The 25,456-nt window shown below is 42.5% G+C and overlaps 1 protein-coding gene across 2 annotated transcripts; it reads right to left on the minus strand.

Annotated features, from left to right (window-relative positions):
* Window positions 1-1,827: 1,827 nt before the first annotated feature.
* C1QTNF3 (C1q and TNF related 3) lies at window positions 1,828-25,456 on the minus strand. 2 transcript variants are annotated; one of them, XM_059173754.1, is made up of 6 exons: window positions 25,046-25,456; window positions 19,005-19,116; window positions 15,578-15,732; window positions 12,116-12,245; window positions 7,027-7,126; window positions 1,828-3,728 (listed from the first exon to the last, which is right to left on the minus strand). In XM_059173754.1, the coding sequence occupies exons 1-6, from the start codon at window positions 25,346-25,348 to the stop codon at window positions 3,569-3,571; spliced, it is 960 nt and encodes a 319-aa protein (XP_059029737.1). In that variant the 5' UTR covers window positions 25,349-25,456; the 3' UTR covers window positions 1,828-3,568. The 2 variants fall into 2 exon arrangements, with proteins under 2 accessions (XP_059029737.1, XP_059029738.1); XM_059173755.1 differs by having other exon boundaries at window positions 25,265-25,453.

Raw genomic sequence — 25,456 nt, forward strand, 5'->3', positions numbered from 1 at the left:
CATATATTGAAGTCCTACCTTTCAGTATCTCAGAATGTGACTAGGGCTTATGAAGAGGTAACTAAAGTTAAATGAAGTTCTATGGGTTGGCCCTAATTAATACGGCTGGTGTCTTTATGAGAAAAGATTAGGATACAGAAAGCAAGGACAGAGGGATGGCCATGTGAGGACACAGAAGAAGGTGGCTATCCTCCAGTTAAGGAAAAAAGCTTCATATGAAACCAAACTTTCAGATACCTTGATTTTGTACCTTTAGCCTCTAGAACTGAGAGAAAATGGCTTTCTGTTGTTTAAGCTGTCCGGCCTGTAGTACCTTATTATGGAAGCCTGAGCAGACTAATACAACTATTAAGAGAGTTGGGGATGGGGGCAGTCAGGATGTTTTGTTATAGCCCTAGCAAAATAATATACCGTCTGACCCATAACTATAGTTTAGGTCTCTAATGAGTTTCTCAGGTACCTAACAGACTTCATTTTACATCCCAGGCAGTTACTTAGCTCTGGAACCATGCTTCTTAGCTTTGGGGTTTAATTAGCATAAGTAAAGGGCTATCTGTTAAATGCATCAAATAGATGAGTCCTCTTCCTTCTAGCAGATATTATTCATCTATTTACCCAAGGTAAATAGGTACAGAAGGTACAACTGACAAGGAGAGTCACCTGCCTTTTTCTTTATTCCTCAAGTCATCCATGCACTAAAGGGAGTATATAGATCACAGGCCAGCTGCTTTTTAACATCTTCCATAGCTAAAGTCTCCTTTACCCTTCCCTCCTACCCAAATTTACATTTCTTTGCTGGTGCTCACTCCACCAACACACCCACGCACTCCCATGATTTTTATATATGGTCCACAGTCTATTATATCTATTGATGCTGTAACTATACTATTTGTATACTGTATTTTGTATACATATATCATATTCTGTAGTTTAAATTTACATAAATTATGTTACATTGCAATCACTCTTCTGAACTTGCTTTTGTACTCCGTCTTATCCTAACTCGTCTCCCCGTTTCTACCCCTTTCTCTTAGATCAGTCAGATTCTTGGCTTTAATCAAATAGCTTACATAATTGCCTGATGCTGCTAAATTCAGGCCACTGGAGTCCCACCAGAGGTCAAAGCATGAAAGTCTGGTTGGGACATCGATCTCCATAGTTTCCACTTGCCTCTGTCCTGCTGAGAGATTTATACCAGCCTGATTCTGGGTCAAAAGTATAGAGGTACTTACTTGTAGGGTCTCCCACTGATGATTAAGATGGGGCCCAATTATAATAATGACTCTGGTGGATTGAAACATATTAAATATATGAAAAATCATAAGTTAATAATGCTTTTTAAGAGATCTTATTAATCACTTTGAAGATTTCTAGAACACTAACTCATTATTATAAAAATTGATAAATAAAAGTAAAAAAAAGATTAAGCATCTATCTTGTCTTCCATATAAACAGTATTTCAGAATAACCAAAGAGCTAGTGAAATGCTAGTAAAATGTCACTATTTTCACACAGTGAAAGAAACCATCAACAAACCAAAAAGGCAGCCTGAAGGGGAAGAGATGTTTGAAAATGATATATCCAATAAGGGGTTAATATCCAAAACATATGAAGAACTTACACAACTGAACACCAAAAATAACCAAATAATCCAACTAAAAATGGGCAGAGAGGGAAACCTGGGTGACTCAATTGGTTGAACATCCGACTCTTGGTTTGGGCTCAGGTCATGATCCCATGAGTCTTGGGATCAAGCCCCATGTCAAGCCTTGAGTTGGGCCCAGGGCTCAATGTGGAATCCGGATGAAACTCACTGTGGTGACTTATAACGTATGACTATTCAACTTTATTAAGAACATTATAAAACAATACATTTAACAAAAGTATGTTTATTTCCATACGATGCTTTTACATTTTTCTCATCTCAGTTTTATCTAAAGCTAAGCCAATGTCTTCTTCTAAGGTACTCTTATTAATAATGTGTGTTCTTTAAACATAGAATCCCTTTGGGCAACATGCAACATTCAATTGTCTACTGGCAATACAAGGTATTTATGATGTTTGGAAATAGTAAACCTCAACACCCATGACCACACAGCCCAGAAGCAACTGGAGACGTATACAAAATCACAAAAACATTACCAACCAGTCAAGCACATTTTGGCTAATATCCATTCACTTTAAAATAGAATTGTTTGTGTTGGTCAGGAAGAGTTTAAAAATATTTATAGATCAAAAGAATGGGTCAAAGACAGAACTGAACATGGAGCACACTAAGTTAGCTAATAGGGTAGCCCTAATTAATTTCTTCTGCTTCTAGCTATAGGGGGTAATCAATACAATTAAATCCATAGTTTAAAAGCCTTTGTGGAAATTGAAATTGTAACTGAAAATAAAATAATGGATAATTGCTTTCTAAGGGAATTCATTAAATGATATGTTTCAGATAGGTATCTCTCTAGTGCATTTTAAATATGATTCAACATCAGGATAAACACATACTCCAATGATGATTTCCTCGCTTAAAATAAACAAATTTGGGGTACTATCTCCTGAACTTGTCCCTTTTTGGGGAAGGACAGGCAAAAGTAAAGGAGCACAGCTCCATTGTAAGTATTGCCTAAATATGGTGATCAAAAAAAGCATATCAATTTTTATCTTTAAAAACGTTAAGAGATTTTATTTTATGTCTTCTAAATGGAATGCCCTTATATTTTTTATCCATTAGTTTGTATATAACTGAGTTTACAGCTCCTCAAATGACATGTCAGTGAAGTTTATTGGGGTAACTTCTAAACTGAGAGAGAATAAGAGAATAAGGACATTGTGTATACTGTGTATATGGACATAAGCTCACCTCAGCTGGTTCTCCAGGCCAGGGTCAACAAAGATCTATTGTAACACAAGAAACCCAATGGGAAAAAGCCAATATGATAAATCATATCTGATAAACCCAATTTTGTATCATGAGAAAATTCCATATCCAAAAACATAAGACATTACAAGTCAAGATTTAATTACAGCAGGAGTACATTATTTATGGGCATTGTGAATACTTTCTTTATCTAAAAGCTATCTGGAATTACTAAAATTATCTATATTTATTCATAAATATTGACCCACTGGATCAAAGTGTTACTTCCCAGTCTAGGCTTCACAAATGTTTCTGGTAACCTGGTCCTCGCAAGTGCCTTTTTTCTGCCCTGCCCGGCCCCACCCTAGTCACTGCACCCTTGTCTCTGAAATGTTATAAAGAATGATGAGCCCCAAACCTCAGGAATTCCTGGAAGTTGCTATTAAATTAAAAACAGAGCAGCCAAATTCTTTGCAAAGGACTTCTTTGATGGAACAATTATTTCTAGCCTGTATCAAGAAGGAATTCTTCTTTAGGTGCCTGGGGAAGAGTAAACATGCCAAGTATATTAGTCAAGGTCACTTGAGAAGACTGTTTTGTGGATTCTTCTTCTGAGCTCCCGAGTAGAACCCTTAACCCTAATATCCCTCAGATCACAACAATACCAGCTCAGCCATAAGTCTTCCCAAAAGTAGAGCTGGTCTAGTCATATATTCACTTGGTTTCAAAGAGGAGGAAGCCTGCAAAGGTAGAGAAGCGCTGGTGGTCCCCATGAAGAGCGCCATTGCCCATTCTCAGCCAAACCTCATCCCCTTTAGCCAGCTTCAGTACTGCATGGTTGCTGGATGTATCTGACTTCCCCTTTGTTTCATAGCTGTAAAGAAAAAAAGGCACCAACTACTTAGCCTTTGCAATGGAAAATCGCCTCTTTACCAAAATATGTCTTCCCCTTCTTCTCCAGGCTCTCATGCACTTAGAGTTCTAGGATTAAGTTCTCCAAATGGCATGTGAACAGACATGTACCATTTCTAGAATTGGACAACACAACTCTCCCAAACCCCTCTTCTTGCTTCTTCCTCATTATGACCATGTGGAATGGTAATGATGATGACCAGAATGACCTGGAAGCCAAGTGTTGTAGCCTGAGTTCTTGAAAACTGTGTAGTGGGAAGATCTCTCTCACTTGTCCCAACCTGGAACAACCACTCTGGACTGTCCCATGAGAAGAAAAGGGATTTCCATTACATTTAAGCCATTAGGCTAATGGTATAGCAGTTTAGTTTACCCTAACTTCTTTGGGATTTCATAACGCAAACTAAAACATGTTGCATTGGCTCAGGATTAGGCAGAAAGTACTGAGGAGACAAAGATTGTGGGCTTGAAAGCTGGAGATCCATGTTGTGCTGTGGCAAAACATTAAGGAAAACATCTGATAACAGAAAGCAGACCTTATGTCCACCAAGCCTATAACCTAAGCAAGGAAGTGACTGGAAAAGCCAAAATACTGCTTTTAGTAATATGTTTCTGCAAAAGATGAGTTCAGACAAAAATTGGTATGTCTGAAGGACAGGAAGAAGAAAGGGAGGGTCTAGAAAGTTGAGGTCTAACAGGGTTGGAAAAGCCAACCAGAGACATCAGATATAAAGTTGATGTTGTCTTATTAAGACTTCTCATCTGATCTAATAGACATGGCCTATGACATAACCTGACAGATTACAAATATTGCCTTTCTACTTAAATCTGTTGTTTTAGAAGATCTTGTGGTAACCACCACTAGTTAAGACAGAAGGGGATGAAGACAAGAAATCAAGGAAAAACAGGCTGAAAAACAAGATGTCAAGAAAAGAATGGTGGATGTGGTTTGCTAACACATGTCACTGACTGGCAGCAAATGGAACAAAAGCCTGATAAGTTTCTGAGGAAATGGTATTACCCAGAAATCCAAACCTGGTTCATGAGGGACTTGAGGTCTTTGACTAAATACTCTTAGTCTTCTAATTTGCACCAGCAAGAAGTGGGCAGTGCAAGACCCCAGGGAACACCTACTCGCCTTTTGGATGGAGACAAACAAGGAAGGTCCTCCCAGAGGACAGAATCAGGGGCCAAAGAGAAAAACAGCTGAAAGGTTGACTTGATAAAAAGGATTGCTCATTCCTAAGACTTGGGGCTTTGAGCTGGATGCATGAACTGTAGTTTAGGCGGTCTTCCATGGGGGTGGAGATGGGGAGATTTATCTTCTAAATGTAGGAAGAAGAATTCAACAGATACTTGGTAGCCAGAGAAGCCTGGCTGTTTACCAGACTCCATCTCCCTTCTTCCAGAGGAGCAGCTCTACATTCCTAGCTGCCCCTGCATAGGCTGAGGGGAGTTAGGGCTGGACAACAACGTAACTGTGTTCTCTGAATAGAATGTGAGATGACACATAAACATGTTCACAAACCTGTTTCTCTTTTTGCCTTCTGACTATGGCAATCACAATGACCAGGGAGAATTTGCAAGTCATTTTTACAGGTGGCAGAACTGCTTTCACCAGTCTGCATCTCTCAAAACCCATATGGAGCACCTCCCTCCCAACAGCACATCCCCCCAGTCCCTCCTCTACCCTCTCGTCCCCATCCTTCCCCATCCTGGAGCTGGTCAAGCAACATAGAGCTCTGCAGTGTTTGAGCTGCCATATTGAGTCTTTTTTTTTTATTTTTTAAGGATTTTATTTATTGATTTATGAGAGAGCACAAGCAGTGGGGAGAGGCAGAGGGAGAGGGAGAAGCAGACTCCCCAGCAAGCGGAAAGCCCAATGCAGAGCTCCATCCCAAGACCCTAGGATCATGATCTGAGCCAAAGGCAGCCGCCGCTTAATCCAGTGAGCCATTCAGGCGTCCCTTGAGTCTCTTTTTTGCAGCAATTCCACCTACTTATCCTTTTCTTTTTTGGTTTTTCCAAATACATCCCCCCACTGGAGACCAGACTCCAGAAGAAATGGCAATCCTCCCAAGTCATCAAAAGATAAGATAGCAGCCACAGAATTGTTCATAAATATCAAACCACCCATTTAGTTATGGGAAAGATGTTGGCTCTCTGCCTCTTTCCCACATCTTAAGCTTACATCAAAACAAGTTGTAATATTTCTTTTTAAGATAATTTTTAAAAGATATTTATTTATTTATTTACTTACTTACTTACTTATTTGGAGGGGGCACACACCTGTGCACACATGAGAGCAGGTTGGGGGAGGGGCTGAGAGAATCCTCTAAGCAGACTCCCCGAGAGTAGGGAGCCCCATGCAGGGCTCCATCTCACCACCCATGAGATCATGACCTGAGCCGAAACCAAGAGTTGGTCACTCAACCAACTGAGCCATTCAAGGACCCTAAAGTAATTTTTTTTTTTTTTTTTAGAAGAAGCTCTAGGGACAGGTTGATAGGATAAATATCAGAGCAGCAGAAAAGCCTAAAGACCAAGGCCCATTCCCAATTCTCTACCTGCCAGCTGAGGAAGATAGTAGAGAAGATCCTCAATAGGGGTAAACTCTGGCAAAGGGGGTGGGAAAGTAAGAAAATAGAAGAAAAGCCTGAGAAAGAAGAAAAGAATTTATAAGTTAGGAAAAGAACACAAATAGAGGCGCCTGGGTGGCTCACTGGTGGCTCACTAGGTTAAGCATCTGCCTTCAACTCAGGTCATAATCTCAGGATCCTGGGATCGAACCCTGCATTGGGTTCTCTGCTCAGCGGGGAACCTACAGCCTGATGCTCCCCCTGCTTGTTTTCTCTCTTGCTCTCTGTCAAATAAATAAATAAAATCTTTATGAAAGGAAAGACTGTCCTTTCCTTTCCCTCTGCCCTTCCCCTCCTGCCCTCACAAGCACATGTGCGCTCACACTCTCTCTCTCTCCAACAAATAAGTAAGATGTTTTAAAAATATATAAATGATTAATTATGGGGAGTGTTGGTAGTAATCAATCAGCTCAAGGCCTCTCATCAACCTGCTTATTCTCAAGTTCATCAGATTTATTTCTTCCCAAATAGTAATTATAATCTGGCCACATATTGGTATATGGGAGCTCTCAGTGATGACAAGTCAGGGGCTCCTGATTCTTCTACACTCTATGGTGTTTGCCATCCTTTGAGCAAGCAATGGCGGCATGGCTGACCCTTGTGATAGAGAAGACCACCCACCTGTACATGCTGAACACTGTATTGCCATTGTGCATGAGGTACACATACACTTCTTCAACATCCTCGTGCTTCATCATGCTGAAGGTGAAGAAATACACACCTGAAAAAGGCAGGTATTTATCTGCATTTATATTAACATATTGTACATTGAGGACTGGGAGATACACTGTATGACTTCACATTTTTTTGTTTATATCCTACGGATTTGTTTATATGCATATGCTATATCCTATATGGCATGTAGGCTCTTCCTGGCCTTTATTTGCAGGACTGTTCCTTTATCTGCTCTCAGCTCCTACTTTAAATTAAATAAATTTCTCAGTGTGTGTACCGTGTATCCCTAATAAGCACTTATGATGAGGTACACACTATTCCTAGGTATCAGTTAACTACCACTAGGACTCTTTGGACAAGGTACAGAGCCTGCATGGATGAACTCATGGCCTCTTCGGCCTAACAAAACAAGCCACGTGAATAGCATTACAGTGGGTGGGTACACTCAGCCCAGAGATGTTAGCCAGAGCTAAGAAGTAATTTTAGCAGAAAAATGTTGATCAGTTCTGAACAAATAGTTTTAGAAACTTATCATGTTATTCATTGTAAGTAGAAGAAATTATGTACCATAAAGAAAAAGACTCCATGATGACTCAGCAGCATGATCTTGCTACTAAAAATAAGGATCCTTCTCATTTGTAAAGGATCAATGTATTTTAAAAGATGTGTTTTCTTGTAAGACTCTAGGCCACCCAACAGAAAGGAACTTAATAGGAACTGATACACTGTAAAAGGTTAGAATGAATCCAAAAGCACAGAGATGAGCAAAAGGGAAAATCTTCCCAACTCCAAACGAGGTGGGAGTTGAGAGTGCATTTTGGAAAGATGAATGAATATATATCATCAAGCTCTTATGGATTTTCCAAACTACATTTTCAAATTAGTGACCTTGTCTTTGTGCATTTAAGTTTACAGCAAGGTCTTTCTTGCAGTTCTAGAGGCTGGAAGTCCAAGAGCAGGGTGTCAACACAGTCTGGTGAAAGGTTTCCTCCAGGTCACAGACTTCTGATTGTATCCCCATGTGGCAGAAGGGATTAGGGGACTCAGTGGGGCCTCTTTCATGAGAGGACCAATCCCATTCATTAGAATTCTGCCATCATGAGGTTATCACCCCTCAAAGGCCATACCTCTTAATACCATTAACTTGGGCCTTAGGTTTTCAATGTATGAATTTTAGAGGGACTCATTCAGACCATAGCAGCAGGCCTTGTAAGGGGAAAACCCAGAAATGTCTTTTAAAAAAAAGATAGCATGACACAGTTCTATGTTCTTTTTCAAAGGTGCAATCAAGTAAGATAGAAGCTGTGAGGGTACCATGTTGACACCTGCTTCTGAGTCAAGTTGAACCAAGTGAAAAAGTGTGATCATGCCTCATTTAGGGCCAGGCTTGCATGTTCAATATCCTGGGAATAAAGGAACTGGTGTAAAAAATCAGTCATACCCATTCATAAGGCTGGAGATTAGTTCACAGATGCAAAGTAAAGGCAGATCGAAATTACAGGACTCTACGAAAATAGTTTACGTGTGTTTAGATTTTTCCATTTTACAAAGTGTATTAGACACACACATACATAGACATGGGTGACAATCTTCAATGCCTCAGGAAGATAAAGCTGGAATGAAACGACAGGAAAAGATGTTATTTTTCTTGAAACAATGATGGCTACTATACAAAGTAGATTGCAGAAGCCTGTTAGAACTGACTAAGAGACCAGATGGGGAAAAAACGAAAATGTCTACATGTGGAAATACAAAAGTGAGTATGTATCTTACCCACCTATGGCTTTCTTCTAGGGAAGCTACTGAAAGCAGAGGTAACCCACTTCTGCTCTAGTTTTTAGGTCTTTGTGTTGCTGTAATTGCAGTAATTCTATGTCTCATCCCTCCCAAAGCTGAAAAGCAGAAAATGCTCAATTTGTTATCTGTTGTTAAAGGGGGAGACAAATGATGGTTGTTACCAAGTGATGATTCAAGAGAGTTCTAAACAACTACTAAATCTTTGAGCTTCTTGAAAGCCCTTGAAAACAATGGAAGCCCTTGAAAATAAATAAATAAATAATAATATAATAATATATTATTAATAATATTATATGTTATATTATTAATATTATTATATATTATGTAATATATAATAATATATAAAATAATAATAAATAAATAGAAAATAAATAAAGCCCTTGAAAACAATGGAACCGTTGGGCTTCTCTAGATGCTTACGTAAACTGCAGCCCAGAGGTGTGTAACAAAATAATTATAGGAAAATTGTCAACCTCCAGAGCAGAAAGTCACATAAAAAGGTTTGAAGCTGTTTAAAGTATGATGAAAGATCACTTGGGTCATTTCATATACCCGTTGACTTCTGAGTTTAGCTGGGTGGAAACCTCAATCAAGGCGTTAAAAACACTTGTGTCAAATTTAACATGGCGACTGCATCCATCAGAATTTTCCTCCTCTCCTTCTGGATACCACATAGGGAAATAAGGAGCATTGAACACAAACACCAGATGGAATCTATTTTTCAGAAGATTAGGAGACATAAAAGTCAATAAACTTAAAATACTTGTCTGTCAGATGCAACAGACAGCAGACAGAGAGTCTCAGGGAAGCAACATGGAGGCTGGGCAGGGAGTTTTGAGGAGGCCACGCTGTGGCTGATCTCACAGTACTGGAAAAAAGACACTCCCTGATGGAGAAAGGCCACATGCTGAAAAGAAGCTCTTATGAGTGGGGCTGAGATGAAGTCCAAGTGATATTTTGGGGGAAGGTTGCTAGATAAAGTACAAAAAGTGAGGTGAGTGGTCCTAAAATGGCAGATTTCCAAAACTATCACCAAAAACAGGGCAAGAGAAGTTTAAGTGCCAGGCTTGTCTCAGAAGTCTTCCCAGACCCAGGGCAGTCTGCAGAGGGACAGAGAAAACACACAGAAGGGCCACACTTGAGAAGGACCAGAGTGAGTCTCCTGGTAGCTGGAGAGGGAGCCATGGAGGTAGAAGCCAGAAGTATGCTGAAGTCCCCCCTGTCATCCCTCCTCCCCCCAAGAAACTACTATCTGTGGCTGGCCTAAGGAAACCCAACTCTTTCAACCGCCAGTCAGTTTTAGAAAGTAGAAAAGAAGAGCGAGCAGAAACTACCCATAGAGGAAGAATACTCACCAAGAAGCAATGTTGTCAGGTAGTAGATGAAAACTATAACTAAATCTGAATGTAGACATCCTGAGTTTAAGATAATGTTAATAAAGCAAATCCTTCTATGAAAGAATATTATTAAACAAAAAGCAGGAACTCCTAGCAGAAATGTTCAGATAAGAGAAGGAACTAAAAACTGGGACTAATAAGTAAGGTAAGGCATGGGAAAAGTAAAGAAACAACACAGAAATAAGACAGAAGAAATTGGAAGAAGCAAAAAGGAAAATTCATCCTCAGCATAGGTAATTAAGGACATGCAGCATGTAAGGACCTATTTAGCCAGAGCGACTCCACTTTGGGATGGAGAAAGCAAACAATGTGAAATGGAAATTAAAATTAAAAAAACAGCAAGAGATTAGAGAAAATAATAGCTACAGAAGACAAAGAAAACTTAAACACAAACCCAACAAAACATTTTTGGAGCCCTTCCCATGTTACCATCTGCAATTTTGAGAGGCTGTCGACATTCCCTCTCCATCAGCCCTGTCATGCCAGTCTCTATTTCAATGGTCACATCACTTCCTGGCAGATTCTGACCTCCTTGGCTCTCAAAGACAGTGTGATTACCTTGGGCCCACCTACATAATCCAAAATAAGCTCCCCATCTCAAGATCCTGAATTTAATCAGTCTTATGAAATCCCTTATTTTGCCATATAAGGTACCATTCGCAGCTCCTGGGGATTTTAGGTCTTGGGCCAATTTGGGAGTCATCATTCAATGCCTACAGCTTCCTTACTTTCAGCCACCACAAGCTGATCATTCTGGGTAGGCTTTTCCTGCTGTCCTTTGACTAGGTGGCTGTAAGCCTTCTTTTTGCCCCGAAAAGTTTTTTTAATTATATATATATATTTTTTTTATTTTCTTAAAGATTTTATTTATTTATTTGACAGAGATCACAAGTAGGCAGAGAGGCAGGCAGAGAGAGAGGAGGAAGCAGGCTCCCCACTGAGCAGAGAGCCAGATGTGGGGCTTGATCCCAGGACCCTGAGATCATGACCTGAGCTGAAGGCAGAGGCTTAACCCACTGAGCCACCCAGACACTCTTTAATTATATTTTTAAATACAAATTTAAACATGGTTTTTCCTTCTTCTTGCTGTACTAAGGTGGGGTGGCACTGAGAACAGTGTGACTTGTGTTAGGAAATCAGGCAATAAGCCAGCACGTTGTTTATGGGATATTTTTGAACTATATTAAGACCAGTGAAAAGGTCACTAGGTTTTTATTGTCATCATAGTGCAGCAATTGGAAACCCTGTCCATGATAAAACACTCCTCTCCTCTGGGGTTGACCACTCACAAGCACCCTCCGCCCCCTCCCCTGCACCTTAGGACACCACTGGTTCACTTGGGCGCCTGGGTGGCTCAGTCAGTTAAGTGTCTGCCTTGGGCTCAGGTCATGATCCCAGGGTCCTGGGATTGAGCCCGGGGCAGGCTCCCTGCTCAGCGGGGAATCTGCTTCTCCCTCTCCTCCCCGCTCTTGAGCGCGCGCAATCTCTCTCTCTCTCTCTCTCTCTCTCTCTCTCTCTCTGTCTCTCATATAAATAAATAAAATATTGTTTAAAAGATAAAAGTGTATTCACCTTTTTGAATTCGAATTCATTTACTTTGAAATCCAACAGAAATCTGTAAGAATTTCTGTACTAGATAAAGTACAAAAAGTGAGGCGATCACTTTGAACCGGAATCGGAAAGAATTCTCAACTCTCGTAGTGTCTTCCGTTCTTTGTGTCCTCTTCCTTCATCATTTACCTTCCTCCCTCACGCTCTCACCTTTTGCCTACCTTCCTTCCGTCCTTCCTTCTAGATTGCGAGCTGATTAGTTCAGTCATTCATTTGTTTTTACTTCTCACCTGATACCGGGGCCCCAAATCTACCAGTCATGACATCAAAGAAGTTTCCGATGTTGGTCTCCACGCTGCTGAAGATGATCCCGCTATTCTGGTTGCTGAAGTGGGTCGCCAGAGAAGCCATGAATGCGATCTAAGGAACGTTAATTAACAGGAAATTTATCTTCAAGGAATGAGGTTTTCACAAAAGTAAGTTTTGTTCGACATTATTTGTAACAGCTAGATTGGAAATAAACAGAAAAAAATTAAATCATGGTAATTTTTAATGTTTTTTATGCTATGAAGCCATTAAATGATAGTATATGTCAGCAGTTCTGACCTTGTGTTTCATGGAACATTAGACTTCAAAAGGTTTTTTTTGAAATATTAAAATACTATTGTGGGGAAAATATAGATGAAATTGACTAATAGCTATTAAATGTACATTAGCATATTAAAGGATCTGAGAAGGCCTGCAGCAAAAATAACCTTTTAATTTTATTCACTCTGTGTAATTTATTTCTCCAAAAGAACTGTGATATTATGATGTATAATAAATATACATTTAGTCTTTGTCCCAGCCTTTGGCATAGTGCCCAAAACCATTGAAAATCTTAAGTGTTTAGAGAGATCAAGGGGTCTTTTGTTATGTTAATGAGATAACTTTTGGAAAGCTCCTAGGTAACCTAAAGATGGGGCCTATTTGCCATTGGAGCCAACCATGTGGTTAGAGATGAGTGATCGGTCCCACCTTACATCCAGGAAGGGTAGAGGGGCAGGAGGTTGAATTCAATTACCAATGGCCTGTGATTTAATCAATCCTGCCTATACAATGAAGCCTCCATAAAAACTTAAAAGGCAGGGGCTCAGAGAGCATCTAGATTGTTGAACATGGGAAGTGCTGGAGAGTGATACTTGGTCTCTGAGAGGGTATGGCACCTCGGCACCCTTTTCCCCAAACCTTGCCCTATGCATCTTTTCCATCTGTTCCTGAATTACACCCTTTTACGACAAACCAGGGATTGAATAAATAACATGTTTCTCTGAGTTCCTGCTAGCAAATTACTTGAACTCCAGGAGGGTTCGTGGCCTCCCCTTCATAGCCAGAATGTCGGAAGCACAGACTTAGAGTCTCAAGTTGGGGGTGGCGGTCTTGTAGGGTTGAGCCTTTAACTTTGGAATCTGAGGCGTTTTCCAAGTAAGTAGTGTCAGAATTGCGTTGAGTTGTAAGGACACTTAGCTGATGTTGGACCAATGCTTGGTGGTGTGGGGAAAACCCTCACACTGGAACTGTACCACTCTTAGACAGTCACATTTGAAAATAAATGCCAGTCCCCCATCAACATGAGTCGTTGTAAGTGAGTGTGAGTTAAATCAATAAATTCTTTAGTTTGCTGGGATTACCTGTCTTCAATGAATGGGAGTTTAAAGGAAGGGCTTAGAGGAGAGTGTGAGAGAGGGAATAATTGGAAGTTTGGAAGACTCAGGGGAAAGCAGACTGAGGAAAATTAACACGGCAAGGATTTGGACAGTGAGAAAGACAGCGTGAAGGCTGTGGATGCCGAAGGAAGGGGAAAGTAAGGGATGGATGACACAGCAGAGGAGGGATTTTGAAAATGGGAATAAAGGGTCCTGGAATCACCCTTCTTTACAGGCTGCGTGAGGCCAGTCATCTCTCCTCTGTAATGCCGCCTTTAAAACATGTGAATGTAGGGGGCGCCTGGGTGGCTCAGTTGGTGAAGCATCTGCCTTCAGCTCCGGTCATGATCCCGGGGTGCTGGGATCCAGCCCTTTGTCAGGGTCCCTGCTCAGTGGGGAATCTGCTTCTCCTTCTCTCAGCCCATGCTCTCTCTCTCTGTCTCTCTCAAATAAATAAAATCTTACAAAGAAATAAAATGATAAAAATAAAAAATAAAACTGTGTGAATGCAGTTCTGCCAACATTGTGGTTGTTGGGTAATAATTGATGGAGCAATTTAATCATTGCCCAGGGTGCACTCCATCAGACTGGCTACAAGGGCCCCTGGGCCTTGTACAACCATCGCAGGTTTAGAGTTAGAGTTTCTAGCTTTGGGAATGTTTATCCCCCTTCTCATCAGACACCTTTCACCTGGCTAGGCAGCATCTGTCTTCTTTTCTTTGTAAATTATTGATGGCCCATTGATGCCAGGTTGCTACGATTATTAAACAACATTCATTTACAAGTGACAAAACCTCAAAAGCAGTTAGAGAAACACAAAAGACCTCTTAAGTTATAACTTTAAAAAATCAAGGCCCAGAAAAATGATGGAATTTATACAAGGTCAACCAACCACCAGATACGCCCAAATAAAAAACAAAGTTCTCCCCCAGTCGCTCTTTCAGACAAGAGTCTCTGTATTCTGGTTCTTGAAAGGTCTCTCCTGCTGTGGTACATTCTCTCATTTACACACGGCCCCCAGCTGCCGATGGTTCGACTTAATAATATTTCAACTTTAGATGCTGCCATAGCAATCCGCATTCAGTAGAAACCACACTTCAGATTTTAAATTTGGATCTTTTCCTGGGCTATCAATACGCAATAGATCCTCTCTTATGATGCTGGGCAGGGGCGCTGAGCCACAGCTCCCCGTCAGCCACAGGATCAGGAGGGTCAACAACAGATATTACACTTAACAACCTTTATGCTAACATAAATACTAGCTTTCAATGGCGATAGGAATCCCTTGAAAAAATCAATTTTTAAAAACATCAGCCAGAAAATAAAGAGATAACCAAGACTTAGTAATTTTCATGGTGCCCTAACCTTGCATTTTCCAGTTTTAGATGTTATTGGCAACAAGAATTTTGAACATCTCTTAAAGGAGACATAAACAGTAAACAAATGAGCATGTAAGCTTAGGCTAAAATATTCAATTAGAGCCTCATAAATAGATTCAAAACACGTCAAACTGAAATAAATATAGTCTGGTCTAATCTAAACTAGGATGGGTGACCCAAAAATAAAACATCTCTAGTGATAAAGAAGACATGGAGAAAAATTTAAATGAAATCTGTGCCACAAAATCTTGAGTTGATAGAGAATGATACTTATATATTCATATCCATATATGTGATTTAAATTGGTAAATGTAACACAATGAATACATAAAATATTCGAGGTAGACACATGCCATTTTTACATTTGAGTTGCCAGAAACCTTTTTATTTAACATCCCTTCTGATAAGGAAAATGGAACATTAGCAGATACCCAGGGCTGCGGTGTATTTGGTCTAAGAAGGGAGTTGAATTTCAACTTCTTAAGAACGATTTCAAAATGTTCTTTGAACAACAGTGTGGGCCATCTGTGAACATCCCGCAGCGGGAGTGAGTCAAGCCAGCCATGCGGCCATGCGGGCCAGGAGCCAACAGAGAGAGCGTGAAGAAGCTCTAGGACCTTCTGCCTCCTGCACTGCGAGGGTGCAGGCAGTTTAGAAGTCCAATGGAGATCTGCCCAAGGTGACTTACCTGCAGTTCTGGAGGAACCCCCGGGTAGCCCTTTTCTCCCTTGGGGCCATGCTGCCCTCTTTCACCTCGTGGCCCAAGGTCACCTTTGTCTCCTTTCTCACCTTTGGCCCCTTCATGGCCAGTGGCTCCATTATTGCCATTGTTCCCGTGGTTTCCTTAAATTACAAGCAGAAGGCATCACTGGGGAAAGCCCCCATCACTCACACTGACCACCTACTGTTATACAAATATACAGACCCTTTCTTCAAAAATGCTCACCCTCAATTGCAAAAGAAGACCACTTGAAACAGTCCTGAACACAGCCAAGGGGGCAGCACCAAATGAGCTCTCTTACTAGGGACACTGAAGACAGCCTTAGCCATTCAAGTCTCCAAAGACTGTTTTCCCCATAGAGCAAGAGTTGGATGAAAAATTTTGAGGATTGGGGCAGTTCAGTCATTGGGCATCTGCCTTGGGCTCAGGTCCAGATCCCAGGGTCAGCATCTGGCTCCCAGCTCAGTGGGAAGCCTGCTTTTCCCTCTCCTACTCCCCCTGTTTGTGTTCCCTCTCTCACTCTCTCTCTCTCTCTCTCTCTCTCTCTCTGTTAAATAAATGAATAAAATCTTTAAAAGAAAGAAAAGAAAAGAAAAACTGGGGGGACTGATAATCGGAGTATTATTTATAATAGCAGAGATTAGAAACAAACAATACTGGAAGAGCTCCATTAAAAAAAAAAAAAGGCACATCCCAGTAAATAATGTTATACCACCCCCCCAAAAAGCTAAAGAAAAGTATTTATTAATATTAATATTGTTCACGATATTTTTAGATTAAAAGGTTATGAATCATTAGAGGCAGTGCAATAATATGTGTGAACAGTATTTATATACTATGTGTAAGGGCCTATTTATCCAGAGAGATTCCATCCGGTTAAAGTGATTTTGTTGTTTATGCAGTAAAACTTAGACTGACCCTGCGGTCCCCCCTCCAGGGAAACTTACTTAAAAGCAAGTCCCGGAAACCAGTAGATTATGGTCGACCGTCCCTGATAACAGAGCCCCATTGCAGGGATGAATCAGGCCAGGTGGAGACATCCAATCAGTGGGGTGCACATACTGTCTCCCTAGCTACCAAGGAGTGTGAGCCCTGCCTTTTGGGTGCCAATTCTGACCAAGGTGATAGGCTAGTTCAAATAGCTACTATGGGGTGAATTGTAATTCGATTGGTCACCCGTGCGTGACCTAGCATGACTATGCAGCTTTCTCTGTGTGTTGCAATCTCATTGGACACCTGTGTGTGGCCAGGCTCAAAGGCCACATGGCCTTTGCTCTATAAAAATTAGTCTGTGAGGCTGGGAGGGGTAGCCCTCTCTGTAAGAGGCGGCCCCGAATGGTCAGTTTGATTCTTGATGCTTGACTCGAATTAAAGCTTTGCTTGACCTTCGCTTTGTATCGGTCTCGCTCCTTTGATCACAGACCTATTATTGGGGGACCTTTCACGACGTAAAAATATTTCCAGTATTTTTTTTTTCCCAAATGGATGAAACATGAGTGGCTTTTGTGTTATGCTATGTACTTTTCTGTCTCTTTGAATTTTTCTATAAAGGACGGGCACCACTTTTATCATGGAAGGAGATGTAAAATCATTGATGCAAATTGTAACAATAATTTTGAAAGCAAGGCTTGAATAATGATTTCAACTCTTCACTCTGCCACTAAGAGACAGTTTCTACAGCTCTTCCTTTATTTTGTATTTGCTGAATTTCGCACCCCTTCGCTGTTAAGACAAATGTGTTTTGTTGTTTTTTTAAAGACTTCATTCATTCATTTGACAGAGAGAGATCACAAGTAGACAGAGAGGCAGGCAGAGAAAGGAAGGGAAGCAGGCTCCCCGATGAGCAGAGAAGCCAGACTCGTGAGCTCGATCCCAGGACCCTGAGATCATGACCCGAGCCGAAGGCAGAGGCTTTAACCCACTGAGCCACCCAGGCGCCCCCCCTTCGCTCTTTATTTTGCCTGCCACCTTTGGTCAGGTATTGTACCAGGCTTGCCAGCCCTCCAGGTAAATAAACTTGAACTGTATTTACAAGTTAATGGGCCAAAAAAAAAAAGAAAAAAGCTATTTTGTTTGGGAACATTTAGCCAAGGCCAGCTTGTTCTGTACCCACAAGAAAGTTTAGCCTCAGAAGATATTAAGAGGCTGAATATTCTCTAACCCCAGTCACTGCACCTGCGGGCAGATGCCCTTGATGTTAAAGGACATGGACTCTGAGACAGTAATCACAGTTTAAAGTCTAACAGAATATTTTCTCATTTTAAATTTGGTTTCATATAAGAAGTCACTCAAAATTATATTAAAAAATGAAAACTTGGGGAACCTGGGTGGCTCAGCCAGTTAAGCATCTGCCTTTGGCTCAGGTCATGATCTCGGGGTCCTAGGATTGAAGTCTGCATCTGGCTCCCTGCTCAGTTGGGAGTCTGCTTCTCCATCACCCCCCTGTTCTCTCTCAAGATCTCTTTCTTTCTCGAATGAATAAATAAAATATTTTTTAAAAATTAAAACTCATATGATAAATGTTAACATCAATGAAGGTGAGAGAAGAGAAAGTAGACTGCTGTCAAACCCCAAGAAAAAGTCCTGCCCCCAGGAACTGACATGGGGAAGAGGAAGACAATGAACCCTCAGAGGGATTTGGGAGTCCTAAGACAGAAAGGATCTGGGCTATCCTTTCCGTGGCTGACCCCAGACATTAGCCAGTTTTCAGGACCTCCCGTGCCTGGGGCACACTCAGTGGGGTAGGGTGGCTCGGTGGAGTCCGACAGCATTTCCCATGCTGCCAAGTGGTGCGGGAGCCCAAAAATATTCCCATGAGCCCAAGAGAGGCATGAAAGTCAACCGGAGATAGCTGAACATGGACAGACCCTGAGATTAAGGGAAGAAAAACTTAGCTAGACACAAATTCGGACAGAAGGCTGTGTGGTTCAGTGAATGTCACTATGGAGATGGCAATAGCCAGGCCAGTAAGCGCTCCTCTTCCCCCACCTTCACGTCCTAAGTTCCCTGAAAGTTAGAGTGTGTTGCATGAAGCACGTTGTGGAAGAAACACCAAAACGAGCGTATGTCCAATAAGAGTCCATAATTCTGTACTCCATGCTGGTTAAGACCCCCCTCCCCACTGCCACCAGTGAATCGGGTGCCCCAAGATGTCTAACACCTGTGGGATCCTGGGAGTGGGATAAATAATAAATACTACTGAGCTTCTGGTACATTGTTGCACCTAATTGGCTCTGTCAACCTAGTCCCCTCCCGAACTCCCTTTTGGATTTTCCACACATACCCTTTGGATCACACAAAAGTGAACCCAAATGATTTCGATTTGCCCTGGCTCCGGTTTTGGCACAGGGCCCAGTTAGACTGGCAATAAACAGAGTGTCTCTCTCATCCTTACCTGGGATGCCAGGGGGTCCGGGGGGCCCCGGGGGGCCTTGGTAGCCTCGGAAACTGTACTCTCCATGGCAACACTTGCTGCAGTCTGGGGGCAGCCCTCCAGTTTGTGGAGACTTTAAAAAGATACAGAGAGAAGCTTCAGAGAATGGTATTGGGGAGTCATTAGGACTTGTGAACTTCTCTTGGTCTTGTCTTTTGGGCAAGTTTAACTCCAGACAACCTAGGACAGCATCAGAAAAGCTGGTGTGGACTTGACTGGCGTGCTGGCTAAAGAGAGCATTTGACCAAAAGGACCAGGAAGCCAGAAGGTCAGAAGAAGGGCATGTTCTTTGGAAGGAGTGTGGTGCTGACAGGAGATGGGGCAGTATTTCTGGAAAGTACTGTCCTGAGGCTACTGGTAATGGCCAAGAAGGAAATCTCTTCAGAGCCGGCCCTCTCCTTCCCAGCTGCCAGGAGCCTCCCCTGTCGCTTCTTTGAGTAGGTGACCCTCAAAAAGTAAGAATGGTAAACTTCCAAGAGAATTAAGAATTTCTGTATTTAGGATACAGGGATAAGAGTTCTTAAAATTTTGAGTCAAAATGCCACCCTTTCAGTCCAAGCACACTTCAATTGCCTTAGGACATGGAAGAAACAAAGTATTCTTTAGCCCAGTAAATTAGTATTAACTATCTACATCTTGAAACAACTTTAACTCCCCTTTGAGAAATATTTAACCTCAGGTTCTGTTTCATATTTCACTTCAAAATTTTAAATGATTATCACATCGTTCACACCAATATTCAGCGAGTACTTAATGGATACTAAGTATACTCAAATATGAGTATCTGCCTATCTATTTAAAGAAAAATTTCTTTTTTTAAGAAAAGATTTTATTTATTTATTTATTTGACAGAGAGAGAGAGAGACAGTGAGAGAGGGAACACAAGTAGGGGGAGTGGGAGAGGGAGAAGCATGCTTCCCACTGAGCAGGGAGCCTGATACAGAGCTCAATCCCAGGACCCTGGGATCATGACCTGAGCAGAAGGCAGATGCTCAACGACTGAGCCACCCAAGCACCCCTAAACAAAAATTTCTAAAATGTGTGCTTACCATCGAGGAACTACAGATATAGTGTAAGAGCTAGATTCGCTGATAAAATTTAGAGTGGCACCAAATTGGTAGCTTGCCTTTTGATTATATCATATAAAATACTAATGGAAACTTTCCTAGACTTGAGTTATAATTCAATGGTCTTTTGAAAACAGCATATTGTTTGTAAAGGATTCTAAAGAAAGAGAAGGAGAAAAAGGTTGGAGGGATGGGGACAGAATAAGGAGAAAGGAAGAAGGAATCTGAAATTCAGGTTTTCTCTATCATTAGAAATCCAAGCAGAAAAGTGGGTCAAGTCTGCACATTTAGACTTCACTTTTGTTGTTGTTGTTTAATTAAAAATGGGCGTGGACTTTTTCCTCACCCCCTCATTCTTTTTCCCTACAAGCCTCTACCAAGCTCTTCAGGGAAAACACAGAGCATCAGTAGTCCCAGCTTTCTCTTGCAACAGCTCAGGGCCGGATCTCAAGTGATCAGGGGACACAGTGTGGAGCTAACTCATGTCTAGTCCTCTGCCCACCAGACCCCTCACTGGACAGATGTGGGAGTCTGTAAAAACCTTTGGTAAAACTGGTGGAGGAATAGAAAAATCAGCCAAAGCGAGTGGCTGGAGACAAGTGACTTCAGACACTTGGAAAGTCAGACACCACAGCACTGCCCCACCTTCCAATCCAAGGATGCAATCTGAGAAGTATTTCATAGTTTCCTGGTGTGATTTTGCTAATGTGAAATACAGTTTTTTAAGCTCTCAGAAAGCTAAGATTCTGCCAATAATGGGCTTTAGGAGAGAAAGAGGGAAAATTCCGAATCGGGAGCCATTGGAGAATAGAATTGAGTTCCTGGGACCCTAAGAATTTTAGGAACATGTCTGTTCTGGAACCAGAACTCCCATCTCAGTTCTGTGTGACTTTAGTGATGTCACTCCCCCCTGCTCCCAGGCATCATTTTTCTTGTCCACTAAATTAGGGCACTAGGTAAAACAGTTAGGAAATTTCTTGCCAGCTTGAAGAGCAAGCAAAGATACTAAAGGTCTTTTCTAAATCCTTAAATAATAGTTTAGAAAGATTTCATTTGTGAAGTCTAGTGTCTGAGTGTGAGAAGTTAGCTCCAGGAAAGAGCTCCTTGGTACCAGAGCTAACTAGCACTGGGGTGGGTGTCCAAGGTACTTGGGAACACTTAGAAAGCAGAGACCTTCCACCCCAGCAGGGAGAATCTTCTGATTCCTACTAGCTGGTCATGTTCTGAGAGCCGTCCTACAACATTTCCCATGTTCCTCTGGTCCTTCACAACACAGTCAAATGGACTAATGCTCGTGAGCCTCTGGAGGGCCCCTTAAAACAAGCTGGACAGGATGCCTTAATTCAGAGGTTGTCATCACACGCGGGGGAGTTACCACAGACACCCTCTTAAGTTTATCAACCCTCAACTCATAATCAGGTCAAATTTGAAAGCCAAAGACAGGAGAATGAGCAGTGTGGGAGGAGGGATGGGTCTCTAAGACAAGTCCCATCCATTTGGTGGATGGAGGCCATGGGACAGGTACTGAGGTTTGAGGTCTGCTCTTAGTGAGTGACTTCTCAGAAAGAGGGTCCACAGCTCCTTCTTTAACTGAAGAGAGACGGAAGACAAAGGAGAGGGGAAACGGGAAGAAGGGGAGGGGGGAATCCAGGAGGTAGAGGAGGAGGACCAGAGATTAAAAAGGATGAAACTGCCTAGAAAAGAGAGCCCAGGTCTGCTCAACCCCCATCTCTGCCCACTCTACCCACCATGAACCCCAAGGCCAGAGTCCTCTTTCTAGAATACACACCAGCTCACCTCACTGCGCTGTTGCGAACAAACAAACAAACACAACTTTGGCTGGAAAACTAAGGTCTGAGCTCCATAACCGGCCAACAGAATCTTCCAGGCGGGTCCTGAGATCATCCTGTGTCTTCCTCCCACGGCCTTCACCTATACCCACTCCTCCAGGGCTTTCTTGTCTCTTTGCTGTCCCACATATTTTTAAACTTTATTTCTTGCGTGGTTAATCATCCTTTTTGGGTCACCTTTGCGGTTCAAAGCAGCGACCACCAGCGCTCTGGCACTGTCTCCCCAACTGCCTTTTGTGTAGAGATTTTGTTGATCACGTGGTGTTCAATTGTCTGTTCATCTGTCCCCACGAGAGCCCCCCAGAGCTGACTGGAGATGGGCTTGGGCTTATTTATCCCTAACATAAAGCTTGGCACATAGTAGAAGCACAGGAAATTATAGGTGAAACGATAAATGAGAAAAAAGAAGAATTGAAAGAAGACAGGTGAGGAATGCAAGGAAAAGGGGAACACCGGAAAATCCGAAATGCCGCGAGTTTCCATACCCATTGGCTGATGAGTCGTATTGAAGATATCCAGAATATCAGTGATTCTAAATCTTCTCGGTATCTGCTGAAGGGGGTTTGTTTGAAAATACTTTAAAAGCCCGGGAGGGTTTGAAAGCCTCCCCTCGCGCCCGGACCCCCCACAGCCACTTCAAGTAAAGAAAGCCAGGAAGTGACTTCTTGCCCCCTCATCTGACTCCAGCATGCTGGCTGCCTACGCCTGGAAGGTGGGGTGAAGCAGAAATGTCATTTGGATTCCGGTGGCCTCCTCAGCATTGGTTGCCAAGAAATAACAAATGACAGCCTACATCTGCCTTCTGCATGTCTGGGAGCTCATACTGCGAAGGCCAGGGAGGGCCCAGCAGAGAGATCCTATCCACTGAAATGGAAAGTCCAGGTCAAAGCTTGGACCAAAACGAAAATATCTTCACCACTAAGAAAATACAAAGTAGCATGAGTCACCCTCCAGTCAAAAGATTATCAGATGAGGGGACGCCTGGCTGGCTCAATCAGCGGAGCATGTGACTCCTTATTTTGGGGTTGTGTGTTCAAGCCCCACAGTACGTGTAGAGATTACTTAAAAAAATAATAATAATAAAATGTGGGGGAGGGTGGGGTGCTGGGAAGTGGGCTTGGTTAAGCTTCCAACTCTTAATTTCAGTTCAGGGTGTGACCTCAGAGTTGGGAGATCGAGCTCCATTTCTATTCCACACTCAGCACTCTGCTGAAGACTCCCTCCCCCTCTGCTCCTGTGCACTCTCTCTGTCTCTCTCGAAAATAAATAAATCTTTAAAAAAAAAAAAAAAGATTGTCAGATGAAAGGACCATCTCTAAAAGTGGCCCTTGAAAAATAAGTATTTGGAGATTATTTCTTTTGTTGCTCCTTAAAGAAACAACTTTTTCTTTTTCTTTTTTTTTTTTAAGATTTAATTTTATGTATTTGAGACAGAGAGAGAAAGAGCATGAGAGGGGAGAGGTCAGAGGGAGAAGCACGGAGCTTGATGTGGGACTCAATCCCGGGACACCAGGATCATGACCCGAACCGAAGGCAGTTGCTTAACCAACTGAGTCATCCAGGCGCCCCCTTTTTCTTTTTTATTTTAAGCTTTTACTTATTTGGGGGTGCCTGGGTGGCTTAGTCCTTAAGTGTCTGACTTCGGCTCAGGTCATGATCCAAGGGTCCTGGGATGGAGTCCCACATTGGGCTTCCTGCTCAGCTGGAAGCCTGCTTCTCCCTCTCCCACTCCCTCTGCTTTTGTTCCCTCTTTCTCTGAGAGTCTCTCTCTCTCTCTGTCAAATAAATACACAAAGTCTTTAAAAAAAAAATTCTGTATTTATTTGACAGAGAGAGAGAGAGAGAGAGCAGGTGTGAGCACAAGCAGGGGAAGTGGCATGCAGAGGAAGAGGGAGAGGCAGGTTCTCCACTGAGCAGAGAGTTCTATGTGACAATGTGGGTCTCCATACCAGGACCCTGGGATCACGACCTGAGCCCAAGGCAGACGCTTAACCCCCTGAGCCACCCACGTGCCCCAAGAAACAATTTTTTCTTCACACAGGCTCACAGAACAATCTGGGCGACTGCACTAAGCCAAGTTAGAAATCCCAGCTCAGCCCTGGATCTCCAGCTGATCCTGTGTTGGGTTTCAGTATGATCCTTTTGCTAGTACCACCCCAAACTTTTCAATCTGTGAGAGGACAGGCTTAGATTTCACTGGCATGAAGCTTTCCAGGGCCTGCTGAATGCAAAGACTCAATAGATTCTTGTAAAACCTCTTTGTTCAATGCTCCCGTAATTCAAAGTAACTCTTCTTTCCCGCCTCCTCTGATTTCAGCATGCCAGATGACGAGAAGGTAAGTCAAAATCCGTTTTGTCTGGTTCTTAATGTTTTAAATTAAATTGAGTGTCACCAATTTGCAAATCACTACGCTGAAACCTGACCCCACTCCAGTCATCCCCGGAAAGAGTTAAAGATGTTTTCTTGAGGGCTGAGTTCACACCCAAGGAAATAAACCAGGTCCTCCGTGATTAATCAGACTTTAAATCACACAACGAAGTTTTGCTTTTCACACACATGCAGTCTTTTTGGTTCTAACTCTAAGGTTCAGAGGCTGAGCATAGAGGCTTGGTAACCTAGATTACTGTAAAACAAATAAACAAGCCTGGCAAGAAATGTCACAGTAAACTAACGCATCGAAGTGAAAAACTCAAAGGGCAGCTTCTCCCTTCTGGGAAGGATTAAGAAAATCCAACTCTTGGGATCTGCAAATGATTTAGACCCATCTATCTGCATGGGTCAACATTTGTTTCCACACCAGGAGCGCAAGAAAGAAACCAAGTCACAGCACAGCACAGCAGGGAGCTGGCCGCTCTGCTCTCCTCTCCCCTGGGGGACACCGTCTCCCACATCCTCTGCTGATTTTCTAACACAGACCGGCACAGTCCCCCACCACACCCCCCCAAGACCCCAGAGCAGCCCAGAAAGACCCCTACAAGCAGCACAGCCAACTTCTCGAAAGCATCGATCCTATGAATCACAGCTGAAAAAAGAACAAAACTCGTTAGGCTTTCACAGTAATCCTTAGAAGAGAATTCCGAGTACCTGGCCCCAGAATGGGGTGATCTGGGCTAGGTCATCTACCTCGGGGTGCGGTAGCCCATCTGGTCTCAGGGATTTTAGGTCTGTAGAAGTGTTATTATCCACAGTCCCCGTTTTAGGATGGCTCCGCTCTCTCACTTTCTCCCTCCTGGAGCCGCTACGGCCAGTCTGCTGGTGGCTTTGCACTATTCTCGCCACTACTTTATTAGGTCTTCCGCTCACCTCCATGTACTCATCTTGACAGAGGCAAAATGGGAGGAAAAGCAAAGCCAGCAGGTGCCAGGAGACGAGCTGCCTCCGGAGCATGATTCTCAACAGAGCCCCAGAGCCTCCTGGAGACGACGGCGGGGCGTTGCGGTAAATGCCAGGGCTGGAGATGCGAGCCGCAGCCGGCTGGGAGGTTTTATACTTTGG

This window comes from Mustela lutreola, chromosome 5, assembly GCF_030435805.1.
Source record: "Mustela lutreola isolate mMusLut2 chromosome 5, mMusLut2.pri, whole genome shotgun sequence".
In the NCBI taxonomy this organism is placed as follows: Eukaryota; Metazoa; Chordata; class Mammalia; order Carnivora; family Mustelidae; genus Mustela; species Mustela lutreola.

Excerpts from the sequence above, each read along its gene's own strand:
- C1QTNF3 (XM_059173754.1), bottom strand. The coding sequence starts at position 25,348 with ATGCTCCGGAGGCAGCTCGTCTCCTGGCACCTGCTGGCTTTGCTTTTC. Across the intron at positions 19,117-25,045 it reads TCACCCCATTCTGGGGCCAG|TCTCCACAAACTGGAGGGCT; the intron begins GTACTCGGAATT and ends ATCTTTTTAAAG. Across the intron at positions 15,733-19,004 it reads CGGACCCCCTGGCATCCCAG|GAAACCACGGGAACAATGGC; the intron begins GTAAGGATGAGA and ends TTGTAATTTAAG.